The sequence below is a fragment of the Alligator mississippiensis genome, chromosome 12 (assembly GCF_030867095.1).
Source record: "Alligator mississippiensis isolate rAllMis1 chromosome 12, rAllMis1, whole genome shotgun sequence".
Taxonomy (NCBI): Eukaryota; Metazoa; Chordata; order Crocodylia; family Alligatoridae; genus Alligator; species Alligator mississippiensis.
This window is the reverse complement of record NC_081835.1, coordinates 30,265,468-30,292,820: the sequence shown is the minus strand read 5'-3', so window position 1 is coordinate 30,292,820 and position 27,353 is coordinate 30,265,468. Positions and strand designations below refer to the sequence as shown.

Genomic DNA, 27,353 nt, shown 5'->3' with positions numbered 1-27,353 from the left:
AAGATGCTGCTGGTGGCAATGAGGCCTCATGGCTTATCTGTCACCTTTGATTACACTGTGGTTTCTGTAAAAGAAAACAAACACACACAAACCTGCCAAGGAAAACTCCTTGCAGTGGCTAATATTTACAAATGTACAGTGCTGACATTTGCAGTGGTGGTGCACACATCGTTTTTCATTCTTGGGGTGCTTTTCTTTTATACTGAAAAAGTGGAGCAGTTACCTACAGGAGGGTGGCCATCCCAAGTTGAGGACTTTTCTGGCCTTTTCCTGCCTCAACATTGGGGTGGGCACTGATCAGCCTGTCCATTGCGTATTGTCCAGTGGCTCAGAGCCATTCCTTCCTGCTAGCCAAGAAAGGTGGCCGGCAGGATAGAAAAGACTGTTCACCTGATTCCTTGAGGGTCAGGTGATTTATTTAACAAGGAGGCTCCCAAAATTAATTGCTCTGTGGAGCCCTCCTGAAAAACTCATCTTTAAAGTGACAACCTGGCCCAACTGCAACAAGGGCATTGGCATCCTTCAGAGGGACACTTTCTCCCTCAGAATTTTTGCTTAGAAAGCCTTTTTCATGTTCTTACATCTCACCCTCATTACCAATAAGGGTATACTTTTACACTTCTAGGAGTCTCTGCCTTGCAACACAGGCACAAAGCAAACACACAACACTGTTTTGCACAAACACCTCAACAATCCCTGCAATCTCTTGGCTTTACTTGTGCTACAAACATTCACAGTCTCTAGCACAGAACTTAGTCTTCTCTGCTACTGACTTCTTATTGAACCAGTGATATAGGGTGTTGTACTTAACCCAAACAGACCACAGCATGACCTCAGGCACTCTGAGATCAGGACACAACTTTTCCTTAAAGCAACTGCATCTTTTCCCTGCTCTAGAGTAGTCATTCCTAAAATTGCATGCTTACTGTTTCCTCCTACCTGCTCTAGCATTTAAACTCTGTTAATCTATTATTCTCTCCTTTCTTTCTAAACACTTTCCACATCTCTCTTTCACAGCTGCCTCACAGCCTGTTTTCCCACTTCCCTCTATCTTTTTCCTTTCCCTCTCTCTATCACAGCTCCTTGCTTTCTGAATCTCTATATGTAAGGAAACAAACCTTGAATGAGTGAACCATGCATCTTTCCTAGTGAAATTTTCTTTAACTCCCTCACATAAGGCTGTAACAATACAGGCACAAGCTGTGGGGGGCAGTTTCAATCATAATGGTTTTCAACCTGCCCAGACCCAGCACTTTTCAAGAACTGGATCTCCCTTATGTCCCAAATCTGGCACAAAAGAGGGAAGTCAGAGAACCAGGTTGCTACCCTTTTTACTCAGGTCTAAATACTAGACTATACTATCTCTTCACAGTAAACAAAACCCAGTGTCATCCACCAAACAGTAGCTTACAGCCAGCAATAAACTCAAAACTCAAAATTTTAGACACCTCAAAGCTCAAGATACAAAATCTCAAAAGCCTCAAGACAAAACAATCTTACAAGCATTTCTGCTGGAGAGGACCTGCCTCCTCCTTTTTCACCCCTTTAGTGCTGTGATCACTTATGCCTGGTGTGGGGGTTTTGTGCCTGAACATGCTGGTTCCTGGACTTCTGTGCCCTACAACAACAACAGACACAATAATAACAACAAAGAAAGCACTGTGGGTGCTCGAGCCCCTGTCCTGCAGGAGTTCCCCTTAACAAAGCCGACCCTACACTGGGTATGCCTACCCCGCTCTGGGGTGAGTTCTATAGTGCTGTGGGTGCTCGAGCCCCTGTCCTGCAGGAGTTCCTCTTAACAATGCTGACCCTACACTGGGTATGCCCACCCCGCTCTGGGGCGAGTTCTATAATGCTGACCCTACACTGGGTATGCCCACCCTGCTCTGGGGCGAGTTCTATAATCACAACGGTAATGGTGTAGGTGTTCCTACAGTAACAGCAATGCTTCAAATACAACACAGGCAGGCATCAAATACACAGGCACACTAGCTCACCCAACCCACACTTCTCACTCCCGCTAACACCTGCAATATGCCTGCATTCTCCACCATAAAATGTTGCCCTGTGGGGTCAGGCCAACTCTCAGGATCTCAATATTGCACTGTTAGACAGGAGGGTGTGACACAATTGCACATATACAAATACACAAATCAGGTACACACACACACTACCAGCTCAGGCACATCCAAACCAGCCTAGGCACATGCATACCTATCACCAATCCAAGCACATACACTATACACCCCAAAAGTTAGGCACGGATCACTAATTCGTATATCATGCACACAATGACATATATATACACACACACGCACACCCCTACACAGGTAAGTTCCTAACTTGGATGGTACAGTGTGTATGTGTGTGCTTGGGGTATTTGGGATACTTGGGGGAAGGTTCAGGTGAGAGAGAAAGAGTTAAAGTGTAGGGAGTGAAAGTTGCCAGAACTGGGATTAGAACCAGTAGACTACAGAGAAGCTGGCTGAGGAACTGAGGCTTGGATTTATTTAAGGTAGACTGGGGCTGGAAACTGAGGCAGACAGCTGAGATTTTGGGGGGGGGGGGGGGGGGCGGGGAGATAAGTGATGGCAAGGAGGAGACAGCCAGGAAAGAAACTGAGGCAGAAACCTGGTTGCTCAGGGGAAAAGGAAAAGGCAGTGGGGTTGAGATGGTGGCAAAGAAACAAGGGGTTTGGAGGCAGAGAGGAGCTCAGGACAGGTGTTGGAGGTGGCGGAGAGCCAGAAGCAGGAGAGGGAGAAATGAGACAGAAGTTAGAGGGGCGAGGAGCAGAGATTGGAGCGGGGCCAAACCATAGTAAAGCAAAACCCAATTTAGGGGTCCAAATAACAGTTTTATTAAATAGACAACACACTACACAGCCCCATGAAGTTATTGGTTCACGCACACGCGCACACAGTCACAATGGCAGCAGGAGAAAGAGACTCAGTGGAAGGGTTGGAGTCCAGCTAGGGAAGAGAACCAGAGCCCAAGTCCTTGGTTGAAGATGGGGTGGGGGTTGATAGCTACCAGTCCAGGCTGGAAAGGGGTCCTTGTCCAGTAGGTGTTGTCCAGACGGGGGTCACCAGCAGGGCCTCTGGGTGGATAGGTGGTGTGGCATGGTGCTGGTCCAGATGGAGAGGGTGTCCCACTGGATCTGTCTTCACTGCTGCTTTTTATAGGGGCAGATCTTGTGTGACCCTAGTGACAGGAGGCATGCCCAGACAAGGGTCAGCCCCTGGTGCACTGAGTATGTATGCTCCATGCAGGGATATGCAGTTTCGGGTGTCTGTAACGGTGGGGTACAATGGTAGAGTTGCTGGTTCTCCAGGGTCTTTTGTCTTTCAAATGCTGGGTTTTTGTCTCTGTTCCTGGGTGAGTTCCGTGGTTCCTGGATGAATCAATGCGAGGTGATGGCCTGGTCATTACAGGCCATTCAGTAGAGGCCCGCTACCATTGTGTTTCCATCATTCCCAATCACTCTCATTCATCCGGGAACCAATTTACATGGGAGGGGTACATGAATCATACAGTTGCAACACAAGGGATGCCCGGGCAGAGGACACAAGATGGAGGCTTGACATACAAAATGGAAACTTGACTTACGCTAACTTACGCATATAGGCCTAAAACAGTAATCACACAATTTAAAAGCAGTACGAACATAATAATTATAACTTATAAAACAGTGGGTATTGATATCAAAGTAGCAGGGAACTTATTTGCAAAGAAGGGAGAGAAAAATAAAACTTACTACCTAAAATAAAATGTTAAAGCTTATCCTACATCTTAGCTTACTTATACTTATCTATAGGGAATAGAGAGGGAGAGAAAAGGGAAGGGGAGGAAATGCATTTAAAAATAAATAGAAAAAGAAAAACGGGGGGTTTTTTTGCAGGGTAATGAAATCAGAAACCACTGGCATCAGTGTATTGATCGACCCTGTAAATGTTTTTTCAGCCTAAAATTAAAAATGCATTTGAAAGAAATGGTGTGTTCTTATTTTATCCCAAACAGATTTCACAAGACCAGGTCATGCTGTCTCATAGTCCTTTGAGAATGTTCAAACGTTATCATGACAAATGCGTTCTTGTGTCTGGGCAAGGACCACTTCTGGATATTGCCAATTGGTATCCTTTTAAAAGGACATTTTATGTTTTTAAGTATTTTCATTCATCTAGTTCATCTTTTTCAGTGAAATGTTAAAATGTATTTTAGACAGTGTTAGAAACTGAACACAGTGTTTGTTTCTTTGTTCAAAACTGCTAACATTGTTGGTATGGTGCAGTACCTCTTTGTTTTGTTTTGTTTTTCACTCTTCTTTACTTAACCTTTTTTTATACCAGGGTACAGAAATACTTGAACTTGTATGAAAATGACTAATCACTTCTTAAGGGACTGCCCTGAGAATGAATCTTGAGATATTGTTATCTGGTAACTAGGAATATATTTCCAGAACCATTTCACAGGCCTGTTCTTGAAATAAACTTGCTTTTAACAAATTTTCTTTCTTGGGTTATATCGTTTATCCCTAATGACTTCAATTTTCAGAGTGAATTTCTCTAAAAGGGATTTTATGCTGTGAAGTCGGTCTTTAAGTTTGAAACTTCCCTTAGAAAGCAATATTTTTTGTTTCTGGGAATTAAATAAATGTTTAATTGAAAATAATGAGATGCATAAAGACAGGAGAGCTCAAAACCAGTGGGGGCAAGACCCATTTTTGGCAGGCTTGCCACAATTAGCCTTGAACCCTTTCTAAGTGCAACTTCAATCCCCTTTCCCTTCCTGATCTACTGCTCTGCATTCTGTTTCTTTCATTGTTCTCCCTGCCTGATCTACTATTTTTCTTTCTGCTTCCTGTCTCATCTGCTACTGTGCTGCGTGTCCTCTCCCCAGTCTGCATGCACACAAAGGCTTCTTGTGGCACCCATGCCATAGGTCGGCCACTCCTGCTTTAAACCATTCTAATCCTTTCGTATGGCAGGCATTGTCTTTACTAATTTTGCATACAATATTATAAGGTGGTATTATGCATTTTACCTTTCATGACAGGACTATGTATGATAAAACATGATTGTCTGACACTGCAGAGGCTAAGTATTTCTTAGGATTCAGCGACTTTCAAGTCTCTGTTCTATTTAAAATGTGGTAGTATAGATAAGACTCTCAGTTTCAGGGCTAGTTACACTGTTGAAATCCCAATGGCCTCTTCTAGAAAGCCTCACTCAAATCGCAGGTCTAGAGCTGTCCTCTGTTTCTTGAGTAAGGATCCAAAACCTTTAAGCACACTGTTCAAGTTTGCTGATGACACTAAGATGTGGGGCGAGGTGGACACACTTGAAGAGAGAGAGAGGCTGCAAATAGATTTAGACAGACTACAAAAGTGAGCAGGTGAGAATAGGATGGGGTTCAACGTAGATAAATGCAGGGTGCTGCACCTTGGGAGAAGGAATTCACAGCATAGATAAAGGCTGTGGAGTTCCCTTCTTGAAAGCACAGAGGCGGAACAGGATCTTGGAGTCATTATTGACTCCAAGATGAACATGAGCCACCAATGCCAGACAGCAGCAGGCAAGGCCAGCCATACCTTGTCATGCATCCAAAGGTGCATCTCAAGCCAGTCCAGAGAGGTGATACTCCCCCTCTATGTGACTTTGGTCAGACTGCAGTTGGAGTACTGTGTCCAGTACTGGGTGCTGCACTTCAAAAGAGATGTGGCCAGCCTGGAGAGGGTTCAGAGGAGGGCCATCCACTTGGTGAGAGGGCAGCAGGACAGGCCCTACAAGGAGAGACTGAGAGGCTGAACAGGTTCAGGTCCCAGCAAGAGGAGGCTGAGGGGGGACCTGGTGGCTGCCTACAAACTCATCAGGGGAGATCAACAGCAAATAGGTAGAGCCCTTTTCTCCCCAGCACCACCTGGGGTGACAAGGAACAATGGTAATAAGCTGATGGAGAATAGGTTCAGTTTAGAGATCAGAAGGCAATATTTTACAGTTAGGGTGGCCAAAATCTGGAACCAACTTCCCAGGGAAGTGGTCCTCACCCCTACCTTGGACAAATTCAAGAGGAGGTTGGACGATCACCTGTCTGGGGTCTTGTGAACCCAGCATTCATTCCTGCCTGTGGCAGGGGGTCAGGCTAGATGATCTGATCAGGTCCCTCCTGACCCTAGCTACTATGAAACTATAAGACTTTTTAAAAGGTTTTTGACTATAGTCTCTTTTATGACTCACTTGAATTACCTTAGCAAGTTTGACTTCAGTACAGCACGTGTGTTTTGGTGCTGTCAGAGATAATGACAGGGGACCAAATATCCTTCATAAAACACAGTACTATTTCTTTTAGGACAAAAATGTTACAGGGAAAACATTTGTCATAGTAATAATAAAACTGCTTCCATACTATCTTGCCAGGTACAGACAAATTCATCGATTATTTGTTCTTCTGTGTCACTTTGGCCTAGTTCGTGGATCAAAAGGGAGTGCTGCTAGCCCTAAGTCAAGCTGAGCACTTTAAACCCTTGGTGACCAACCTTTTTATAAATGAATCAAACAAACATTAAAATCTGAAATGGGCCAAGGGCAGCAGAGAAAAGCATTGCTCTAGCTCTGCACACTCAGCCATGCTGATGTGCTGGGGAGCTCAGGCAGGGACATCATGTGAGGCAACAGACCATTCCTTCATGCTCTGCAGGCCGCTTCCAGCCCATAAGCCACAGGCTGAACATCACTGCTTTATACCCTTCTTAGTCCTTTGCTGGGTAGCCTTCCTCAGCCAGTTCAAGCCAGGATATGTAATTGTTCCCAAGGTGGCTGAAGCTTCTTTTGATCTGTCTACATGTCTGAGAGCTTGAATTAATCAACCCCTAGTGCTTCCAGAAACTTCTACATTTTTACATCCCACTGATTCAACTCGGTCACAAGCCAGTGTCTGTGGCTTCTCTGAGACAACATTTTTCCTTTAATAAAAACTTAAGCTTTTTTCTTGAAAATGAGATTTGTTGTAACATTAGGCATATTTCAGTAAGCAAAGAGGGACACGATTACTTAGACATGAGCAAAGTTTGATGTGTTTGTTTGCTCTGGTGTTGGTTCGTTTCTCTAGGGCCCCTTTACAAATATAGGTAAAGGCACAATGGGATTTTAACATGCGCAATTCACATAATTGTGCCTCCTGCCATGACACGTGCACATGGCAGGAGGCGCAATTGTGGGATCATTCATTGATTAGATCCTATCATGCCTTATCACTGGTGCAGGAGGAATCCAGAGTCATGATCCCAGGCCCCCCCTGTGCCAGCTTTCATGGCTGTGAGGCTCACAGCAGGGGCAGTGCTGGGAATGCTGCCACCACTGCAAGCCTTGTCAGGCATCAGAGGCAGTGCTGTTGGCTGCAGGGCTGGCCGTGGGGACAGCGCTGTCCAGCAGTGGAAAGAATGCTTCCACTGCTGCAAGCCCAGCAGCTGATGAGACTCACAGCAGCAGCAGTTCTGGGAATGCTGGTGGTGCATCCCTTTGGCTTGGAGCCCCTCAGGTGATGGGGCTACCAGCCAGAGGGGAGCACTTAGCCACAGGTTTAATTAATGGCATGATTAGAACCAGCTATAAAGTTGTTAACATTTTTTGTGAAATAACTTTGTATCTTATTGCTTGTTTTGTCATTCCCTTAACTGGTTAAACATATAGCTTGAGTCACAGTTTAAGGTATGGTTAATTAGTTAATCTCACTTTAAGTATAATGTGTAGAGGGGGCCCTAGAGCAGGTAATAGTACCACCCACCAGAAGAATATTCTTCCTGTTATAAATAAAGCATACCTGATACTCATCGCTTGTGGGAGGGGAAGCATATTGGGCTATTCTACTTGTTTCCTGGAAAACTTCAACTTTCAGAGTTAATTTCTCTAAGACTGTTTTTTACATTTGAAAAATAACTAATGGTGACATAATGTTTAAATAGCTTCCCTGCTTGTTATCAGAATCCTATCTACTGTGCTTACTGGATAAAATGTTATACTACTCTGCATTCCTGGTAGTCCTGCAAGAGCAGTGCATCAGAGAGTAAGAGAAACTCTGTTCTGCGTGTGTTTTAACAGAATTGTTGGCGAAATACAAGTTACAGCTAGACCAAATATGCACACACCTTGAGGACAAGAGGGTTGCATGGGTGACACTGAGGACATAATTAAGGAATCTACATGGATATAGCTAAGGCCATCACATGATCTGAGCACCCCAGAACATTTATGCTTGGTGATGTTTATGGAGAAAGTAATTTTATAATTTGTCTTTTTATATATGCATTGAATCTGGCATTATCTTCAAATTCAGGACCTTTTCACTAAATTGAAATTTTCATTAAACTTTAAAAACAGATGTTCAGATTGGAATTTTATTTAAACAAGACAAAATATTCTTGATACTTTGCTTCCATTATCCATTTGAAAATTTAAAGCTAGTTACCAAGAATACTCTTTGGACAACTATAAACATTCAGGCATAGTAAGAAACAGCATGATGGGATCTCTTACATTAATTTTCAAATTCACGATTGTATCTACAATATAAACCTCAGGTATAATTAGACTTATACTGAACACGTACTTTCAAAGATTTTAAAATCTTTATGAATGACTCAGATCCTGGTATGAAAGGGAGGATTTTTTTTTTTATGGCCATATCTGTTTAATAGCCCAAGTTCATGATTGGAATAACTTTGGACAAGCTTTTGAATGTAAGACATACTTCATCAGAAAGAAACAAATGGTCAGCTTCTTAAATAGTTTTTGATCCTTCTTGTATTTTTGCATACATTTGAGGGCAGGTTTTGCTAGTACTGAGCATTGGATGTTTGTACTACTCATAAACAAACAAGTGTTCTATGAATTACTCCATTAAGGTTTAGATTTAATGGAATTCTGTTTCTTAAGGGTATTGCTATGAAAATTAGAAGATTGCTTCATAATCTCATTCAGTGTAGGAGGTTTTTCTTTCACCTTCCTTTTTAAATTCTCCCCCCCCCCACACACACTTTTAAGGTGCAATTAATGGTTTCTTAAGGTACAAATAAACATCGCCCATTGAATCAGATCAGTTGTGCTGGGACAAATCCTGATCAGCTTCATTGTGTGAAATGCATGTTGCTTGTTGTCCTGCCTTCTTTATCCTGTGGGGCAACAGGTGATGTGTTCCCTGCTTGCAGATGTGCCCCCTGGGGAACCTCCAGGGCACATCTCTGCAAGCAGGGAGAGCTGGATCCTGTGTAGTCATGGGGCTGGGACTGCCAGTTTGCTGATAGGTGATCCAAGCCTGGGACCACACTGGAGTGTGGACACATGCCCTGGGAATCCCAAATGGGGAAATCCAGGCAGGCACTATTGAGGCTTCAGGGACCCCAGGAATTTCTGCTACTGGGGTGCGCAGGATTGGGCCCCAGGCATGTCAGCTGGGTAGACTGAAGAGTGCAGGCAGTCCCAGGCTGCCTGTGCTTTTCCACCCTAAAACAGATGCCAGCCACAAGATAGCGGCACAATGCACACCTGTGTCATGGCCACAAATTTTGGGTATTTCTGGCATGAAAAGGGGCGCAAAGATCTGTTTGGCATTTGTGCCCCCATGAACATTTTTGTGGAGGCACAAAGGCTACATCTTTTCACACCCATAATTTCCTTCTATCAAAATCTAAATACTCGAGTAGCCAAAATATGATTTGCAAATAACATTTTACAATGGTTATTTAGCTATAACTTCTGATGAACTTCAGGGTTCCCTTTTAAGCAAATGCAAAATAAGATGTTACAGTGATGTTGGGTTCTAAAATGCATGCTTTTTCACCACTTCTGTTTATGTGAGTTGTCCTAGTAAAGCTACAAAGCAAGCCCAAATCCAAGTGAAGTAACTTCTTTCATGATATAGATTAAAATGAAGTTAGGGTCTCTGACTTCTTGTATTGTATTCTCATGTGATTTGTGTTGCCAGGATTGTAACTTGATATATTACAATTTGTTGACTTTATGATCTTAAAATTAAGATATAGAAATATGTATATATTTTTGTGTCCTTAACTGGAGTTTTACAGTTTGGGTTTTTGTCGGCCTATTACTATTGATATGCTACGGGAGATGTACCCTTTGCTGGATATGGTGGACCATGACAGAAGGCCTAAAATTTTGGTGAGTATTTGTATTGAAACTTTTCTGTGGCTGTTGGCTAATACTCAGTATTGTCAATGATTACTTAATAGCATTAGTTTATTCTCTTTTGTATTGTGCTTTTGAATTTGATTTCTACCTCAGTTCTTGGCTCACTGCAATGCTAAAGCTATTGAATAGATTTTTCTAATAGGTCATCTTGTCACTAGGATTCACACTGACTCAGTGATTGAGTACTCAATTGCAGCTTTTGATCTATAACCTAGTATATTGACAATGCCCTCATCTGCCTTCTGTACCTGTGGCAAGTTAGAGTGTGTGTCTGTTGTTTCAGACTTTGCCTGGTAGTTTATATGAATTTGTTCTTGAAGTTCAGAAGAACAGGTTTAGACAAATGCTTGTCTAGAATGGCTTAGAAAGGGATGGGCCTGCTTTGAGTAGGGGCTTGGACTAGATGGCCCTGAGGTTCCTTCCAGCCTTACTTATCTATAGCAAAATATATACAAAGAACATTGGATTTTGTTCAGTTGCCTGATAAACTTCCCAGTATAGCAGACTTCATGATTTCTGAAGAAAAGTGGAAAGAAGATTTTTTTTTTTTTTCTTCCCTGCAGGATTGTGACAATATTGGTAAGTTATTACTGCTAAGTTGTGTGGTTACAGTGATTTGTTATATTCCTTCCAAAGCCATTGCTTACTTGCTTACCCCATAAGCTGTAACAAAACTGATTATGCTGGCATATGTAAGCTTTCCTGATTTAAATTACCTTTAACTGAAATGGGACGGGAGGCTCACAGGCTTGCTTAATGAAGCCCTCTGTCTATTTATAGCATACTAGGATATACTATTATCTGTTGCATACAATGCCTCCCCCCACCAAATAAAAACTAAAATTCACCTTGTTTTTTAGAAGGTAGAATATATAGGGTAAAAGACTTTCCGGAGCCCTGGCTGACTGTGGCAGAGTAAGTCTTTCTGCAAGCATAGTATTCAAGAAGTACAAGAAACTGCCTGGTGTGGCAGGAAATTCCTGTTGCCTCATCCAGACTGTTCCTTGGCATGCCACAATTCCTGAAACAGTCTGGGTTCCCAGGGGGACTTACTGTTTCATGTGAGGTTAGGCCCCAGACATTTGCAAAGGTAGTAGCAAGATTGACAGTATTTATTGTAAATAGCTTTTTATATGCATTTCTGTAAGTGAAGCATCATTTCCACATCAAAAGCCTTATCAAAATACTATCAGCAGTTCACTTGCTGCTTCAGCCACAAGTGACAGTGCTCAGCCCTTATCTATGGCTGAGAGGGTTAACAAGACTCCTGCCCTTTCAGCTTGCTAAACCAAACACAAGGGGCAGACATCTTGGCAGCTGCATGTTGTCTCCAGGCTTGCTTCTTTTCCAGCAAGAAGGACAGCTTCTCTGCTTAATCATAGAGAAGTAGGGATGGAAGGTACCTCCAGAGGTCACCTCCAGCCCCTTGCCTGAGGAAGAATTATCCCTATCCAACCATCCTATATAATCCATAATCTAAACTCTACATAAAACTACCATCAACCCTGACACAATAGCCTAACCTGCCACAAGTAAAGCAGGAGAACCGTGTCAAGCAACATCCTGCTTCTATGAAATGTCAGTACATGCTCAGGAAATCCCAGATAGAACCCCCTTCTCCCCCACCCCCACTACAGATGAAGGCAAAAGCTCCCATAGTCCATACCAATCTGATCAATCCTTCCTGACCCCTAAAATGGCGATTGATCTGACCCTGAGCAGAAAGGCAAGACCATCTAGCCAGGAACCTCCAGCTTTGGTCTCAGCAAGAGCACTGGCACACCCCAGTCAAAATCCCTAACCTTGTATGTAGCCAACCCCCAGTGTCTCTGAGGAAGGCTTAAAAACACCCTGCACGTGTAGCAGAAAGTGTGTGTGTGTGGGAGCAACCAACAAAGCCCAGAAGTATGGGAAGTACCCATAATAGAACATAGGCATAGCTTTGTCTAGATAATCCCTGACTAGTGACTGTCCAACTTCTTGAACATCTCCAGTGTTGGAGAGTCCACAACTTCCCTAGGCAGTCTATTCCACTGCCTCACTGTTCTAACAGTGAAGAAGTTTTTCTGGATATCTAGTCTAAACTTACTTTGCTGCATCTTCAAACCATTGCTCTGTGTCTTCCTTTCCACAGCAAGAGAGAAAAGATGCTTTCCCTCTTCTTTATGGCAGCCCTTTATGTCCCCTCTTAAGCATATTTTCTGCAAGTTGAACATGCCTAGCTCCTTCAGCCTCTCCCCATATGACTTGCTTTTCAAACCTTTTATCATCTTTGCCTACCTCTGGACCCTCTAACTTCTCCAAGTCCTTTTTAATGCAGAACTGCACACAGTACTCCGGATAAGTCCTGACCAGTGCTGAGTAGAGGTGCTATTGCCTCCCATGTCTTGAACATAATACTTCTATTGATGCATCCAAAAACTGCATTGGCCTTTTGTGCGGCTGCATCATACTGCAGACTTATACTGAGTCTGTGATCTATCAAGACTCCCAAGTCCTTTTTCTGTAGTGCTACTATGCAGTCATGTGTCACCCATTTCATATTTGTTTTTTATTATTCTTCCAGAGATGTAACACCTGGCATTTGTTCAAATTTAACTTCATCCTGTTAGCTCTAGCCCAATTTTCTAATCTGTCAAAATCCTTCTGAATTGTGCTTGACTCCTCCAGTATGTTCTCAGTCCTTCCTAGTTTTGTGTCGTCCGGAAACTTGTGCAAGAAGCTTTCTTATGCCAGCATCCAAATCTCTTGTCCTGGGCCCAGTGTTGAACACCACTGGACCTAGGACAGACCCCTGTGGGTCTCCACTTGAAACCTCCTGTCATTCTGACATGGACCTATTAATAATTACCCTTTGCTTACAGCTATTGAGCCAGTTATCTTATCCACCTTGTAGAAGTTTTATCTAGCCTGCTTTTCTCCAGTTTGTTTTTAAGAGGGTTGTGTGGGACCTTGTCAGGGGTTTTCCTGAAGTCCAGATACAGTGTATCCACAGCATTCCCTTCACTCACCTGTCACAACCCAAAGTTATGATTTTTTGTTTGTGCATGCGCTTCAGCACTGCTAAATTATTTCCCACCAAATTTGTTGCTTTCTTTGCACGGTAGAGCTCTCTGCTGCTAGAGAGAGCTCTGGTGCAACGGGGGATTTCCTGCCGAATTGCAGCTTCTTTGCAGTGTGCATCTCTTTTGCATCGTAGTGATGCACGCTGTAAAGAAGTTCCCGCCATTTGTATTAGGGTCTGCGCCATGTTATTGGCCGACTCCTAATTTAGGCACACATGGCGGCTAGCGATTGGCTTGCTAGCCGTACAAAAGGCTTGGGTAGTTTCCGCCCAAGCCGGAGGAGGGAGGAAGAGAGAGAGATTCTGTGTGAAGATCTCCAAGCGCTGTGGACCCTCGCGGACCCGATGCGCCTCCCCTAAGCAGGCAAGAGAGGCAATAGAACCGAGCCTACGGAGCTTTCGCTTCTCGCCTCTCCCCGTCGCCGAGCGCAATCCCAGACGTATCCCTTTCCTGTAACTTCAGACCCCGCGGAGCCTAGCAAACTCCGGGGAAAACTTATCGGACCCGCGGAGCCTAAATAACTCTGGGGAAACTTTTCGAGCCCAACTTAACCGGACCCGCGGAGCCTAGCAAACTCCGTGGGAGCAATCTTTTGGTCAGAGTCCTCCAACGAGGGTTCAAGCGGGAGCTGTGCCTGGAAACTTATCCAGCCTACACCGATACCATCTTTGGGTGTAAGTAAACAATCTTTTCAATCAACTGTTACACCTCCATGACTAATTCTAACTCACGTGCGCAAGCCGCTTCGTGGTTTTCTCCCACCCCGCGTGCCCAGGCTGACAGCCACAGCCCGCGTGCACTGGAGACGGGTCCAGTACGACCCCGGTTCGCCCCCGGCTTGCCCATGGCAGCCAGAATAGGATCGGAATCACCGCCGCATATGGCGACGAGGGCGGGATCGGGGCCCGGCCCGCACACCACCCAAGTAGTTACTTTGTCAAAGAAGGAGACCAAGTTTGGTTGACATGATTTGTTTTTTATAAATCCATGCTGACTGCTTGTGATAAACCTTTTAATCCTCCAGATGCTTGTAAATGGTCTTCCTTATTGTATGTTCCAGTAATGTCTCAGGTATTCAGGTGAGGCCAACTGTTCTGTGGTTCTCCTCCTTTCCTTTTTTAAAGAGGGGGAAACGCTGGCCCTTTTCTAGTTCTCTGGTACCTGGCCCACCTCCCATGACTTTATGGAGGTTCTTGCCAAGGGCTCCAAGATGTCCTTTAGTATGCTGGGATGAAGTTTGTGTTACCCTGCTGATTTGAATGAATTTTAACCCAACAAAAGCTCTCCATCTCTTTATCTCCTCCCTCAACTTGTCCCCTTCTTTATCCAGTTACTCCTTATTAGATGTCTGACTGCAGCTTAATTTTTTGTGGAAACTGAGGCAAGGTAGCTGTTGAGTAGACCTGCCTTCTTTGAATTTTTGGTTAGGAGTTCCCCCTGGTTTAACAGGGGGATCTTTGGTCTTTGTTTTCTTACATACTTTGTTTCCAACATACTTATAGAACCTCTTCTTGTTGTCTTTAAGCTCCTTTGCCTGGGGCAGCTCATTCTGTATCTTTCCCTTCCTGATTTTGTCCCTGCAGGTTCTTGCTGTTTCCTAGTACGTGTCCTTGGTGACCTGGCCATTCTTCCATTGCCCATATGCTTTCCTTTTGCATTTGAGATATATTAGAAGCTCCTTGTGCAGCCATGTTGGTCTCTGGCCATTCTTCTTGTGCTTCCGTTGTATCAGGACAGTTTCTTTTCGGGTCTCCAATATTGTGCCTGCTCGGAGCTCCCAGCTCTCCTAGGTACCTTTTTATCCTTTGGTCCGTCTTCCCATGGCACCATACTTATTAACTCCTTGAGTCAGATGAAATCTGCCTCTTGAAATATAGCATCCTAATTTTGCTGACCTCGTGCTTTCCCTGTCTCAGGATCTGGAATTCTATTATATTATGATCACTTTCTCCCAAGTTATTTATCACCTTCACATCCTCTACCAGTTCTTTCCTGTTGGTCAAGGACAAGATCCAAAATAGATGATTCCCTACTTATATCCTCCACACGTTAGGAACTAGCTTGACACTGTTTGGCTGCATTGTTCTTCCAGCAGATCTCTGAAAAACTGAAGTCTCCCCCACACCCATCAATACTATCCCATAGCTTTTGGATAGATTTGTCACCTGCTTGAAGAGTGCCTCATCCACCTCCTCATCCTAATTTGGTGGCCTATAATAAATCTGCATCATTATAACAGTGCTGCATCACTTTTCATCTTCACCCAAATGCATTCTGCTTGACTATCATCTTCCTCCTGAACCAGGGAACAAGTGTGTGCGTTTGACATACAAGGCAACAACACCATTGCCTTTTGTCCCAACCCTGTCCTTCCCAATCAGTGTAACCCCCTATGTTGACATTTCAGTCCTAATAAGAGCTTTCCCACCAGGTCTTTGTGATATCAGTCAGATCATCATTCTTTTCACAGGCTGCAGCTTCCAGCTCATCTTGTTTATTCCCCATACTTCTCATCAGACATATTTTGCATTTTGACCTACTCGCTTCCCTTTTGCGCTACTTGTTCCACTCCTGTAGCTCACTGGCTCTTTCCCAGAGTTAAGTTGCTTCTTTGAATCCTTTCCCCTCTAGACTGGGTGCTTGGTTGCTGGAGGGTTTTGATTGCCATCCCCTGTGGAACCTAGTTAAATGCATGTGTCCCAACTGGCAAGGCCTTTTTTTTTTTTGTTTTTTGAGGGAGTTTTGTGGGGGGTGAGGGGGTGGGAGGCAAGTTTTGTGTCTGGGAGGGAAGATAAAGTATTCCAGTACTGTAGGGATAGCTGTAGCAGCAGCAAAAGCTTTAAGTGGCTTTCCCTAGGACTTGTGAAGTAGCTACAAAAGATCCTCCCCTTCACTGAAATACTATTTCAATACAGCCTCAAAGGTGCAGGCACATGGGTAGCAAAGCTTGCACTAAGTATTAAAGGTGTTTGTCAGAAAACACCAATTCATTGGAAGGATCAGTTCTGACAAAGCTGTTTTTGAAAAATACTGGTGGAGGGAAGCTTTATTACCTAAAATTCTAGTTAATTGATACTAAAAAGTTGTAATCAAAACACAACATGATGAAAAGAAGTTTTTTAACTGACCTCATCTGCACATTTTTGGGTTATCCGTTAGTTTGTCCAAATTCAGGGCAGAAGTGGGGGGTTTTTGGCTTTTTAAAAAATCTTTAAAGTCCTAGTGGGACAGTGAAGGAAATACCAAGCTACCAAATAGGAAATCATGCAATGTTGCTCCCTTTAAAGCAGGTGTAACTTGCTTTAAAGGGAGCAACAATGATTGATTTTTAAAGTCCAAAATCTTACTGATTGAACAGTCAAAATTCTCCCTGTTTTTCAGAGCAGGCAATCAGGAATGCTTAACCCAGGTCCATGCTCTCCACTGGAGATCATACACAATGACAACTCTTAACCTGACACGGAAACTTAGTCCAGCGCGGACTGGTGACATTTGGAGGTTGATGACTAAAACTAGCAAATGCATCATCAGAGCTAGGTTTCATCACCCATTTGTCCTTCTGTTTGTGACAGAAAACAGGGTTTGCTTTGCCCATCCTCAGATATTCTTCTTATTGTTGACTTGATGTAGCATATGATAAAAGCTTAAGAAAAATTCTGGTACATCTGCAAGTGTGAATTAACAAAACTATTGAAGTTCCTTGTTCTCTTATCGATATTTAAAGGTATAGGTTTTACTCAGCCAGTTGATATTTATTGATCACAGAATAGATTTCAACAATTGAGAAAGCAGTCATATATGTGAGGTCCATGAGGAAACTAAAAGGATGCTGATGGAACAGTCTAACATGTTATAGTGCACCTAAAGTTAACACAGTAGCTACTATTAGAAAAAAATGGTGTTACTAATTAGGCTACAGAGTATCTTGCTCATCTCAAGAAAGATAGTGTGGGAAGAAAAAAGACTGATCATTGCTAGTAATGGTGACCCTTTCATGTCCTTAGAAATGTTAAATGGGAATGCAACAATTGGAGTAATATATTCTTGGTGTCCATGGACCATGTTAATTCAGGATCATTTGCATACTATATCAACACAGTACTTCAAACTAATCCTTCTGACAGTTGGATGAAGAAATATGTATTATCAATAAAAGTGCTTATTGAAGGTGTGAGGGGAACCAAGGTATGCTTGCCTTAAAATATTCTACTATTTCTTAACTATTTTAGTTAGCCTTTGGCATCTTGAATATAAGCTTGTTTTATTGCTTCAGTACAAAACAAACTAGTCTGTAAGGCTTAACTGAAACAAGCTCCACTGACAACACCCCCACTGATCACTAACACTAATATTCTTGTTGGCAGTTTCTATAGAAGCCCATCTGTGTGGAAAATGAACACTCGCAAGAGATGTGATCTCCTTAGGTTAGTTTTGGGGTTTCTTAATGGGATTAGGGGTAGGTATGTCTATACTGCAGCCATGAAGCAATGTAGATTAACCCATGCCATGCTCTATGCTGCTACTAGGATAGCTCAGCTAGTTAAATTTTAGAGCTAGCTTCAATATCTCTATACTGCGCTGCAGTCTCTCTATAACTCTGGTGTGTACATACCCTAAGAAGCTTGCTGTATTTTTGCCATGGCTTTCTGTGTTATATGACTAAACAGAGAACCTAGAGTAGTTTATCAATCTCTCAACTTTCATGATTGCTAAAATCTATTGCTTAAATGTTCAGGGGAAAAGTACTTTTCTCTCTTGTACTTTACAATTGAATAACAGGGTATTTTAAAGATAGGCTGGGGCTTGCTGAGCATGAGCAAGCCAATGCCTGCTCATATTGTGTAGAATAAATAATAATATTGTGCCAAGTAAATTTGAATTGAAATGAAATGGCTTAATTTAGAATGTATAATTTATTAACTAAATTAATTTAGAATGTAATTTATTAACTAGGTGCAGACTCTCCTTCAACTTGTATACATTTTCTACAAGTGTTATACATACTCAGTAACATTGCTAGTTGCTCGTCTGAAAAAGCCATTACACTTCAGCTGTTCTTTTGCAAGTCTGGCAAGTCTCGGTTTTTATGAAAAGTCATTTTTTTTATAGGACAAAATACAACTGAGAACCTAATACTTTCCTCTGGAAAGAAATCTTGCATTTATATTTGGAAGGAGATGATTAGGAAAGTGTATCTGTTTTCTGGCTTTATTTAATTTAGTTCTTTACAGAAACCTAAATAGATTGAACCAATTCCCTGCATGTTATAATTATCATTGGAACCATACTTGGATAAAGGCACAGACAACAAAAGCCAGGGAGTGACTTGTTGAGGTTCAGCCTGTCTATCATAGAAAACCTAGGGATATCTGGAGGTCATCTAGTCCACCCCCTACCTGAGGCAGGATTATCCCTATCTCAACCATCTCATACAGTTAGTTATTTCACCTTTCACCTACCAAACAAAGATGCAGAGTTCAAGGTATTAGAACTTTTATAGTCATTGGGCAGAGAGGGTAAGGTAGCTCTACCTGACCCAGGAAGTGCATGGGCCAACCAGAGATAATGCTGTCCTAGACTTGGTCTTGGCCAAAGGAGATGATCTGGTGAGCAAATTGAATATAGATGGTAGCCTGGGTGATAGCGACTATGAAACCATCACGTTCACTATCCATCGCAAGGCAGGCAAATCAGCCTGCAGAGCTGAAGTTTTGGACTTCAAAAAAAGTGAATTTCAACAGGCTCAGGGCTATAGTAGAAGAAGCCCTGCGGGGCTAGAGACTGCAGGTGAAAGGAGTACATGAAGAGTGATTGTTCCTAAAGGATGTGATCCTCGAAGCCCAAAAGAAGTCCATTCCCATGCGGAGGAAAGGTAGCAGAAGGGCTGGTAAGTCCTCTTGGCTTAATAGGGATATCATGGTCCTCTTGAAAAAGAAGAAAGGGGTATAACAACTATGGAAGCTTGGGACAGTCCCCAAGGAGGACTGTACAACAATGGCCTGCACTTGTAGCAGCAGATTAGAAAGGCTAAGGCGGTGACTGAATTTAAACTAGCAACAGAAATCAAGGACAATAAGAAGTCCTCCTTTAAGTATGCAGGGAACAGAAGGAAAACAAATGGAAGTGTGAGGCTGTCCTATGACTCAGGATAGCTGGCTACCAACACTCAGGAGAAAGAGCTCCTGAATAACTCAGGAGAACTGAACACCTGAATAACTACTTTTCCTTCAGTATTTCACTGGACTAAGGGGAAAATCATACTAGATAATAGGGCTGTGCGAGGCTTTGGACCATGCGTCGGATCCGGATGTCCGGATCGAAGTGCTGGCTTCATTAGGCTTTCTGAAGCAGTTTGGAGCTTCTGAAACTCTTCGGAGATCCGGTCATAGGGTATAATGGGGAAGCAATTAAATATCTATAACTTTGTTGTTTTTTTGTCTCATTTGGATGAAATTTGCAGGGGGGGGGGGGGGGGTAGCCCCAAACCCCTGCACCAATCTTCTTGAAATTTGGCAGGCTTTGTGACCTCACCAGGGACTACCACCCCTGCAGTTTTCACCCCCCTGTGGTTTAACACATAGACATGACATTAGTTTTGCTTTCAAGAATTTGGGGTGCAGTTCCCCCCAAACCCCTGCACCTATCTCCTTGAAACTTGGCAGGATTCATGCTTTCAGAAGAGGCTACCACCCCTGTGAGTTTCATCTAAATCAGACAAAAAACAACAAAGTTATAGATATTTCATTGATTTCCCCATTATACCCTATGGCCGGATGTCTGAGGCGGCTCCAAAGCTTCAGAGCCGCTTCGGCCGGATCAAAGCGGGAACCCTGTCCGGAGCTCTGGATCGGATCATTGGCACCTGAAGCTGCCGGATCCAAAGCCAAATTGAATAGCTGCCTACTCGCACAGGCCTACTAGATAAGGTTCAGAAGGGGCATGGTGGGAATGACCGCCTTCCTACTGTTGATATTATGCTGGTGCATGATTGGTTAGAAGGAGACATTTATAAGTCAGCAGGACCAAATGAACTTCATACAAGAGTGCTAAGGGAGCTGGCCAAAGTCATCGCACGGCCTCTGGTGAAACTCTTCCAAAACACATGGTGCTCCGGGGAGGTCCCTAAAGACTGGAAGAGGGCCAATGTTGTGCCCATCTTCAAGATGGGGAAGAGAGAGAACCCAGGCAACTATAGGCCAATTAGCCTAACTTCTATCCCAGGGAAAATCCTGGAAAAATTTGTTAAGAAGTCTATGTACGATACACTTGCAGAAGGTAGGATTCTGAATGACAGCTAGCATGGCTTCATTGTGGGTAGGTCTTGTCTTACTAATCTCATCTCCTTCTATGACCAGGTAATTTGCCACCTGGATAAGAGAGAGGAGGTTGACATGGTATACCTAGACTTCCAAAAAGCCTTTGATCTGGTATCCCATGATGTTCTCATGGGAAAATTGGAGGATTGCAGGCTTAACTGTTCAACAGTTATGTGTGTAGGAAGCTGGCTGCAGGGTAGGACCCAGAGAGTTCTAATAAACGGATCTGTGTAATCCTGGCAAGAAGTGGCTAGTGGTGTTCCTCAGAGGTCCGTGCTTCTTCCAGTGCTTTTCAACATCTTTATCAATGATTTGGATGTGGGGGTAAAGAGCTCACTGGCCAAGTTTGCGGATGACACCAAGTTATAGGGGAGCATGGTCATGCCTGAAGATAGACTACAGATACAGGTGGACCTAGACAGTAGGACTGTGCGAGGCTTTGGACTGCACTTCAGATCCGGGGCTGATTTGGACGCTTCAGCATCCAAAGCAGCATGCCCGGAGCGAAGCGCTGGCTCATTCAGGCTTTCTGAAGTGGTTCAGAACTTCTGAAGCACTTCAGAGGCTGAAAGTGAAAGTTAGAAGAGGGAGGGGGAATGGCGGGGGGGTGGGGGGACGACTGACGTGTAGGTGGCCAGTGAGAAGGATTTTTCTCTGGCTGCCTTTCCAATGACCATGTCTGGGGGGAGGGACCTAGAAACAACATAAAAGCCTCTGTTTGGAGGCATGCTGTGCCTTTTGCAGGCTTGTTCCCTCTTAGTAACTGTGTGAGAAAGGTATCATAGCAGACACGGGCATCTTGGCCTGGTTGCTTTACTCAGTAGTTGAACTTGCCTGCTCCTTTTTGTTGTTAGAAAGGACTGGGTAGGATTTAGCTTAGTTTAGTTTAGCTTAGCATCTCTTAATACTATTCAATTCATTTCTTTCAATTTATATTTGCTCTTTTTTTTTTTTTTTTTTTTTGCAAACTTTGAAAAAAGAAAGCTGTGTTTTCCCTGCCAGCATGATCCATCACTGCAGGGAGGCACACATGCACACACGCTAAAGAAGAAACATCAGATATTCATAGGAGAAAAAGACAGACAGACAGTGCACAATTTTTACATAGCTCTTAACTCTGAAGCAAACAATCAAAGAAGAGTCCAGTGCACGCACGCAACAGAGGGAATAAAACACACAACACAAAAGGAGTGACACACACACAGCAGCCTTTTGCAGCACAGAAAAGATTAATATGAAGCGTGCTGGAAATGCAGGTGCCAGGTCTTCTGGCAGGGGAGGGAGAAGGGGTAGGGGGAGAGCTAGAGCTGCAAGCAACACCCCCCCCCCCCCGCTGCCAAACAGAGACGCATTCTCTTCCTGAGCAGCCATGACATCAGTGCTGCCAGTGGAAGCAAGGACATGGGAGCAGTGCCTGCACCTGATGTCCCCGCACCTGCACCACCTCCACTCAGTCCAGAAGTGGCCACCAGCAGTGGAATCACTGTCTCCTCCACTCCGATGTCCTCTCAGCGTGAGCCTCCCACTGTCAGAGGAGGAGCTGGAGCTGGAACCAGGGATGCTGAGCATGCTGGCTCCAAGCAATTCTGGGGACTGAGGAGGAATCAGTTTGTGCTCCATACCCTTCAAATTTCCCCTGGACCCAGGTCTCCTTCAGAAAGCAGCACCTCGGAGGAGGCTAAGGATGTGGAGGCAATTGGCTCGGCTGAGGCAGCTCCTCCTGCTGTTGAGTCTCAGCCTGCTGAGGAGTGGGATAAGGCAGGATCCTCACCCTCAACCCAGAAACAGGGGAGTAGTGTAGTGTGGGAGCATTTTGAGCTGGCAGATGATGCCAGGTTTGCTATCTGCCAGCACTGCTGAAGGCACATGAGCCATGGCAAGGATGTGAGACACTTTTCCACCATGGCGATGCTGCTGCATCTGAGGAGGCAGCACCCACTTGCCCTTCTTCCTGCTCAGCCTGGCACCAGTGTGAGTGTGCCGAAAGGGAAGTCCCACACTTGCTCCAAAGCCCCCTTCCCCCCAAAGCAGAGGCAGGCCACCCTGGACCAGTGAGGGAAAGGTGGACAGAAATGGGGGCATATTTCCAAGGCGAGCAAGATCACCCAGAGCACTGGGCCGATGCTTGCTCTGGATAGCCAGCCCTTCTCCTTAGTTGAGTAACCAGGGTTCAGGTGGTTCGTAGCACTTCTGGCCCTATCTTACAAAGTGCCTGCATGCACCACCTTTAGCATGATGGTGGTGCCCTCCCTGTATGAGGCATGCAGGAAGTACTTGAGGGAGGAGCTGCGCAAGGCAGGGCCACAGGTAGCCTTGCACTTTACCTCTGACATCTGGAGCAGCTGGGGTGGTGATCATGCCTACCTCTCCCTCACGGGGCACTGGTGCAATCAGTCAGACCGTCGGTGGGCTCTACTGCAAGCCGAGGTGCTGGATGAGTCCTACGTGGCCAGGGAGATCATGGGGGCCACGAACCACATGGTGCAGGGATGGTTCGTTGGGCAGGCTGAGCTCACCCATGGGTTCATGATCACCAACAATGGGGCCAATATGGTGAAGGCTGTCTGTGATGCCAACTTTGTTGGCATCCGCTGTGTGGCACACAGGCTGCACCTCATAGTGAGGGATGCCTTGGAGGAGGACAGGGCTGCCAGTCACGGCATGACCACTGCTGCTGCTACAAGCCAGCTGATTTAGAAATGCAGGAAGATGGCAGGCTACTTCCACCTCAGCATCAAGTGGGGCAAGATGCTGTGGGAGAAACAGACAGAGTTCAGCATCCCACAGCACTGAATCATGCAGGATGTGGAGACTCAGTGGAACTCCACATACCTGATGCTTGAAAGGCTGGTGGAGCAACAGAATGCCATCCATGAGATGGCCCTACTTGGGGAGATTGAGATCAGTGGTCCCCTAAACAGACCTGAGTGGGGTACCATCTCCCAGATCTTGGTGGTCCTCAAGCCCTTCATCGAGGCCACCAAGACCCTTAGCACTGGTGATGCCCTCAGCCACGTGATCCCCCTAGTGAGGGAACTGGAAAACCAAATGGAGAAGTTCCAGGGGATCAATGTTCCTGGCTGGGGCAGGCTGCTGTCACCAGATGTGCAGGCACTGGTGAGGCGGCTGAAGGAGGGCATTAGGAGATGGCTGGATCCCTTGCGGTCTTGTACGGTCCACATGATGGCAGGCATGTGCGACCCAAGGGTGAAGGGAAGCATGTGCATTGGCAGCACCAAAACCCTCGATCACTGGATGCAGGTGCTGGTCAATGAAGTCAGGGAGGCCAAAGTGCAGAGGTGAGGGGTTGTGGAAGAGGGGGATCCACTTTCCTGTGCCAGCACTCCCAGCACCAGCCAGTCTCCTCCATGCTAGCCACTGCCAATGTTGGTCATGGGCAGGTAGCACAGAGGCTTCAGTGGCTACCTATCTTGCTGAGGATGTGGAGCCGCTGGACTGACCCCTTGGTCTACTGGGCAAGCTGCAGCCAGATGTAGCAGCATCTGGCCACAGTTGCCCAACAACACCTGTCCTGTCTACCAACCAGTGTTCCAAGGAAGAGGGTGTTCAGCATTGCTAGGGATATTGTGACACCCCACCGCACCTGCTTGGATCCTGCTTTGGTGGAGCAACTGGTGTTCCTATAGGTGAACCTCCCGCTGCTGGGCTTCCCCAAGCTCCACCTGCAGACGGACTGACTCCATCACTCCTCACTCCGTCTGCACTAGTTTCCTTTTTTGAGTTTTTTTTAAAAGCCGAGTAATGCCCTACTCTCAGCTGGAGGGGGCACTAACTGCATCACCAGCCAGCAGGGGAAGAACATGTCCCTGCTGAGCTCATTCCCCTGCCAGGATGAACTTGGAGGTATGGGACTGGGGCTATGGGGAAGGAAGAGGCCCCAGGTCCTTGGCATGACCACTAAAACTGTACCCTGCCAAGATAGGGAGGCCTGGTGGGACTGCTGGTTGTGTGGCAGCCCTGTAAATGCCAGGACCAATGATCCCCTTGTGAAAGGCAGGTAGGAGGCACCATAATCTCCACCTAATGCATGCATGCACAAAGTCCTGGCTGGGGAACACTCAGACTTGTCATGTCTTTGACAGGCCTGATGCTTGCTGGTTGCAGTGCAGTTGTGAGGCTCCTGGTGAGCTCAGCTTAGCTGCCTGGGATGCTAGCTTTTGCGTTGAAAACCCCTTTGTCAGGCTGAGGAGGTACCTGCTGTTGGTTCTCGATGGAAGATATAGTAAAGAAGCCAGAGGCTGGCCTGGCCCGTAATGCAGGCAAGAAAGCTAGTCAGTGAAAATGGAAATGCAGGCATCAGGGGGTAAGGGACATGATGGGGTTGGGGGTAGGGGGGGAAAAGGAGATGTAGCAGCTCAGGTAAAAGTGCAGAGGTGCCTGGGGTGTCAGATGTCTGGCAGGTTGCAGTGCGCCAGAACTCCACTGTGTATATTGAGTCCATGAGTTTCTGTACCTACTACCTAGGAGGCTGATGAAGTGCAGTTCATAGGCCCAGCTCTGAAAAGTGGTTTGCATTGTAATTTGGTCCCCCACTCCAGCCTGTCCCTCACCCCCTGACGCCTGCATTTCCATTTTCACTGACTGGCTTTCTTGCCTGCACTGTGGGCCGGGCCAGCCTCTGGCTTCTTTACTATTCTTTCCATCCAGAACCAACTGCCTGACAAAGGGGTTTTCAACCCTAAAGCTTCCAAAGATACATTTTTTTTAAGTACTCCTTGTTTTTGTATGTATATTTTTATTATGAAAACACAAGACAAGCCATCACACACCGTGAGTAACATCATATGTCCAACACAACACAACATCTTTACTTCTTGCTCTCACTTCCTTTATAAAAAGAAAGGCTGTGACAGTTCCCCTTGCGTACCTTTGCTGCTGCTGCTGATGCTACTGGTGTTGAGCCAGCTAAGTTATTTTACTTGTTGTCATGTAAAGTGTTGGACTGTCCCTGAGGCTATAGTGGGGGAGGAGGCCTCACTGGGACACACTGCCGTGTTTTGCAGAGGCCCCAGCGCCAGGAAGGGTGCACCTTAACACACACACAGTGTCACCCACCTACATAACAAGTTTTGCCTGTTAGCAGCGAGAGTTGCAGGGCCCCAGTAGCCCTGTACACACACAGCTGGCAGGCTTTGTGGCCTCAGCAGAGGCCACCACCCCTGCAGTTTTCAGCCCACTGAGCCTTAACACACACAGGGTCATCTATGTCACAAGTTTTGCCTGTCAGCAGCATGAGGTACAGTTCCCCCCCAAACCCTTACACCTATCTTGCAACTTGGCAGGCTTTGTGGCCTCAGCAGGGGTTACCACCCCTGCAGTTTTCACCCCCCTGTGGTGTAACACATACATGTAACATGAGTTTTGTTTTAAAGAATTTGGGGTACAGTTCCCCCCAAGCCCCTGCACCTATCTTCCTGAAACTTGGCCAGCTTCATGCTCTCAGCAGAGGCTACCACCCCTGCAAGATTCATGCAAATCAGACAAAAATAGCAAAGTTATAGATATTTCATTGATCTCCAAGGGAGCTCCAAAGCTTGGGAGCCACTTTGGCTGGATTGAAGTGGGAAACTGATCTGGAGCTCTGGATCGTTGACATCCAAAGTGGCTGGATCTGAAGCTGGGTCGAGTAACTGCTTATTCATACAGGCCTACTAGACAGGCTGGGAAGTTGGGCGGATTGGAACCAGATGAAGTTCAACATGGAGAAGTGTAAAGCACTCCATCTGGGAACGAACAACCCCCAACATACTTACAGCCTCAGTGGCATCAAACTGACTAGCACCACAACTGAAAGGGACCTGGGATAATAACAGACCATGGTATGAACATGAGCCGTAAGTGTAATGCTGTAGCCAACATGGCAAACAATACTCTGGCATGCATCAACGGATGCATCTCAAGCAAAACTAAAAAAGTGATTCTTCCACTTTACTCAGCACTGGTGAGACCACAGCTGGGGTACTGCATCCAGTTCTAGGCGTCACACTTCAACAAGGACGTGGAAAAGTTTGAGAGTCCAGAGAAGAGCCATCCATATGATCGGAGACTTGCAAGGCAAGCCATACAAGAAAAGCCTGAGGGACTTGGGCCTCTTCAGCCTAAAAAAGAGAAGGCTAAGAGGGGACTTGGTAGCAGCGTACTGCTACATCAGGGGAATACATCAAGGGTTCAGTGAACAACTGTTCACCAGGGCACCCTTGGTGAAAACCAGGAGTAATGGCCACAAACTCCTGGAAGACCGTTATAGTCTTAACACTAGGAAACACTTCTTCACAGTTAGGGTGTCCAGACTGTGGAATAAGCTCATTTCAGAGGTGGTGCAATCACCTACCCTGGAAATCTTCAAGAGGAGACTGGACAGTCATCTTGCTGGGGTCACCTGACCCCAATTGTCTTTCCTGCCTAGTGCAGGGGGGCTGGACCTGACGATCTTGCGAGGTCCCTTCCAGCCCCTTCCAATCTATGAATCCAAGGTGGTACAAAACAAATACTCTGGCTTTACTTTGTGTAGCAGTTTTATAAAACATCTTCGTACAAAATATTGTTTTAAAATGTGGGGTACCACCCCTATAAATATTAATGCCTTGCAATATCCCTGGTAGAAAAGTAATTATTCTTATTTTCTAGATGGGTAAATTTGAGGAGTAAAGACAGCAGAATTGAGAATATAGAATATACAGATTCAGTCTCTGCTTCTGGCTGTTGCCCCAACATCACACTTAAGTCCTACAAACTGTTACATTTTGTGCAAG

At 45.2% G+C, this 27,353-nt stretch overlaps 1 protein-coding gene across 2 annotated transcripts in view; it reads left to right on the top strand.

Moving 5' to 3' along the window:
• LOC102560741 (haloacid dehalogenase-like hydrolase domain-containing 5) overlaps positions 1–27,353 on the top strand; it is a 48,558-nt gene that overhangs the window by 5,811 nt on the left and 15,394 nt on the right. For both annotated transcript variants that reach the window (XR_009456034.1, XM_059715861.1), the window contains exons 3-4: positions 4,018–4,130; positions 10,076–10,169. Coding sequence is in view for 1 of the 2 variants with exons in the window: in XM_059715861.1 (XP_059571844.1) it covers positions 4,018–4,130; positions 10,076–10,169 (207 nt within the window). In the remaining variant the exon portion in view is untranslated. The remainder of the gene's footprint in view (positions 1–4,017; positions 4,131–10,075; positions 10,170–27,353) is intronic.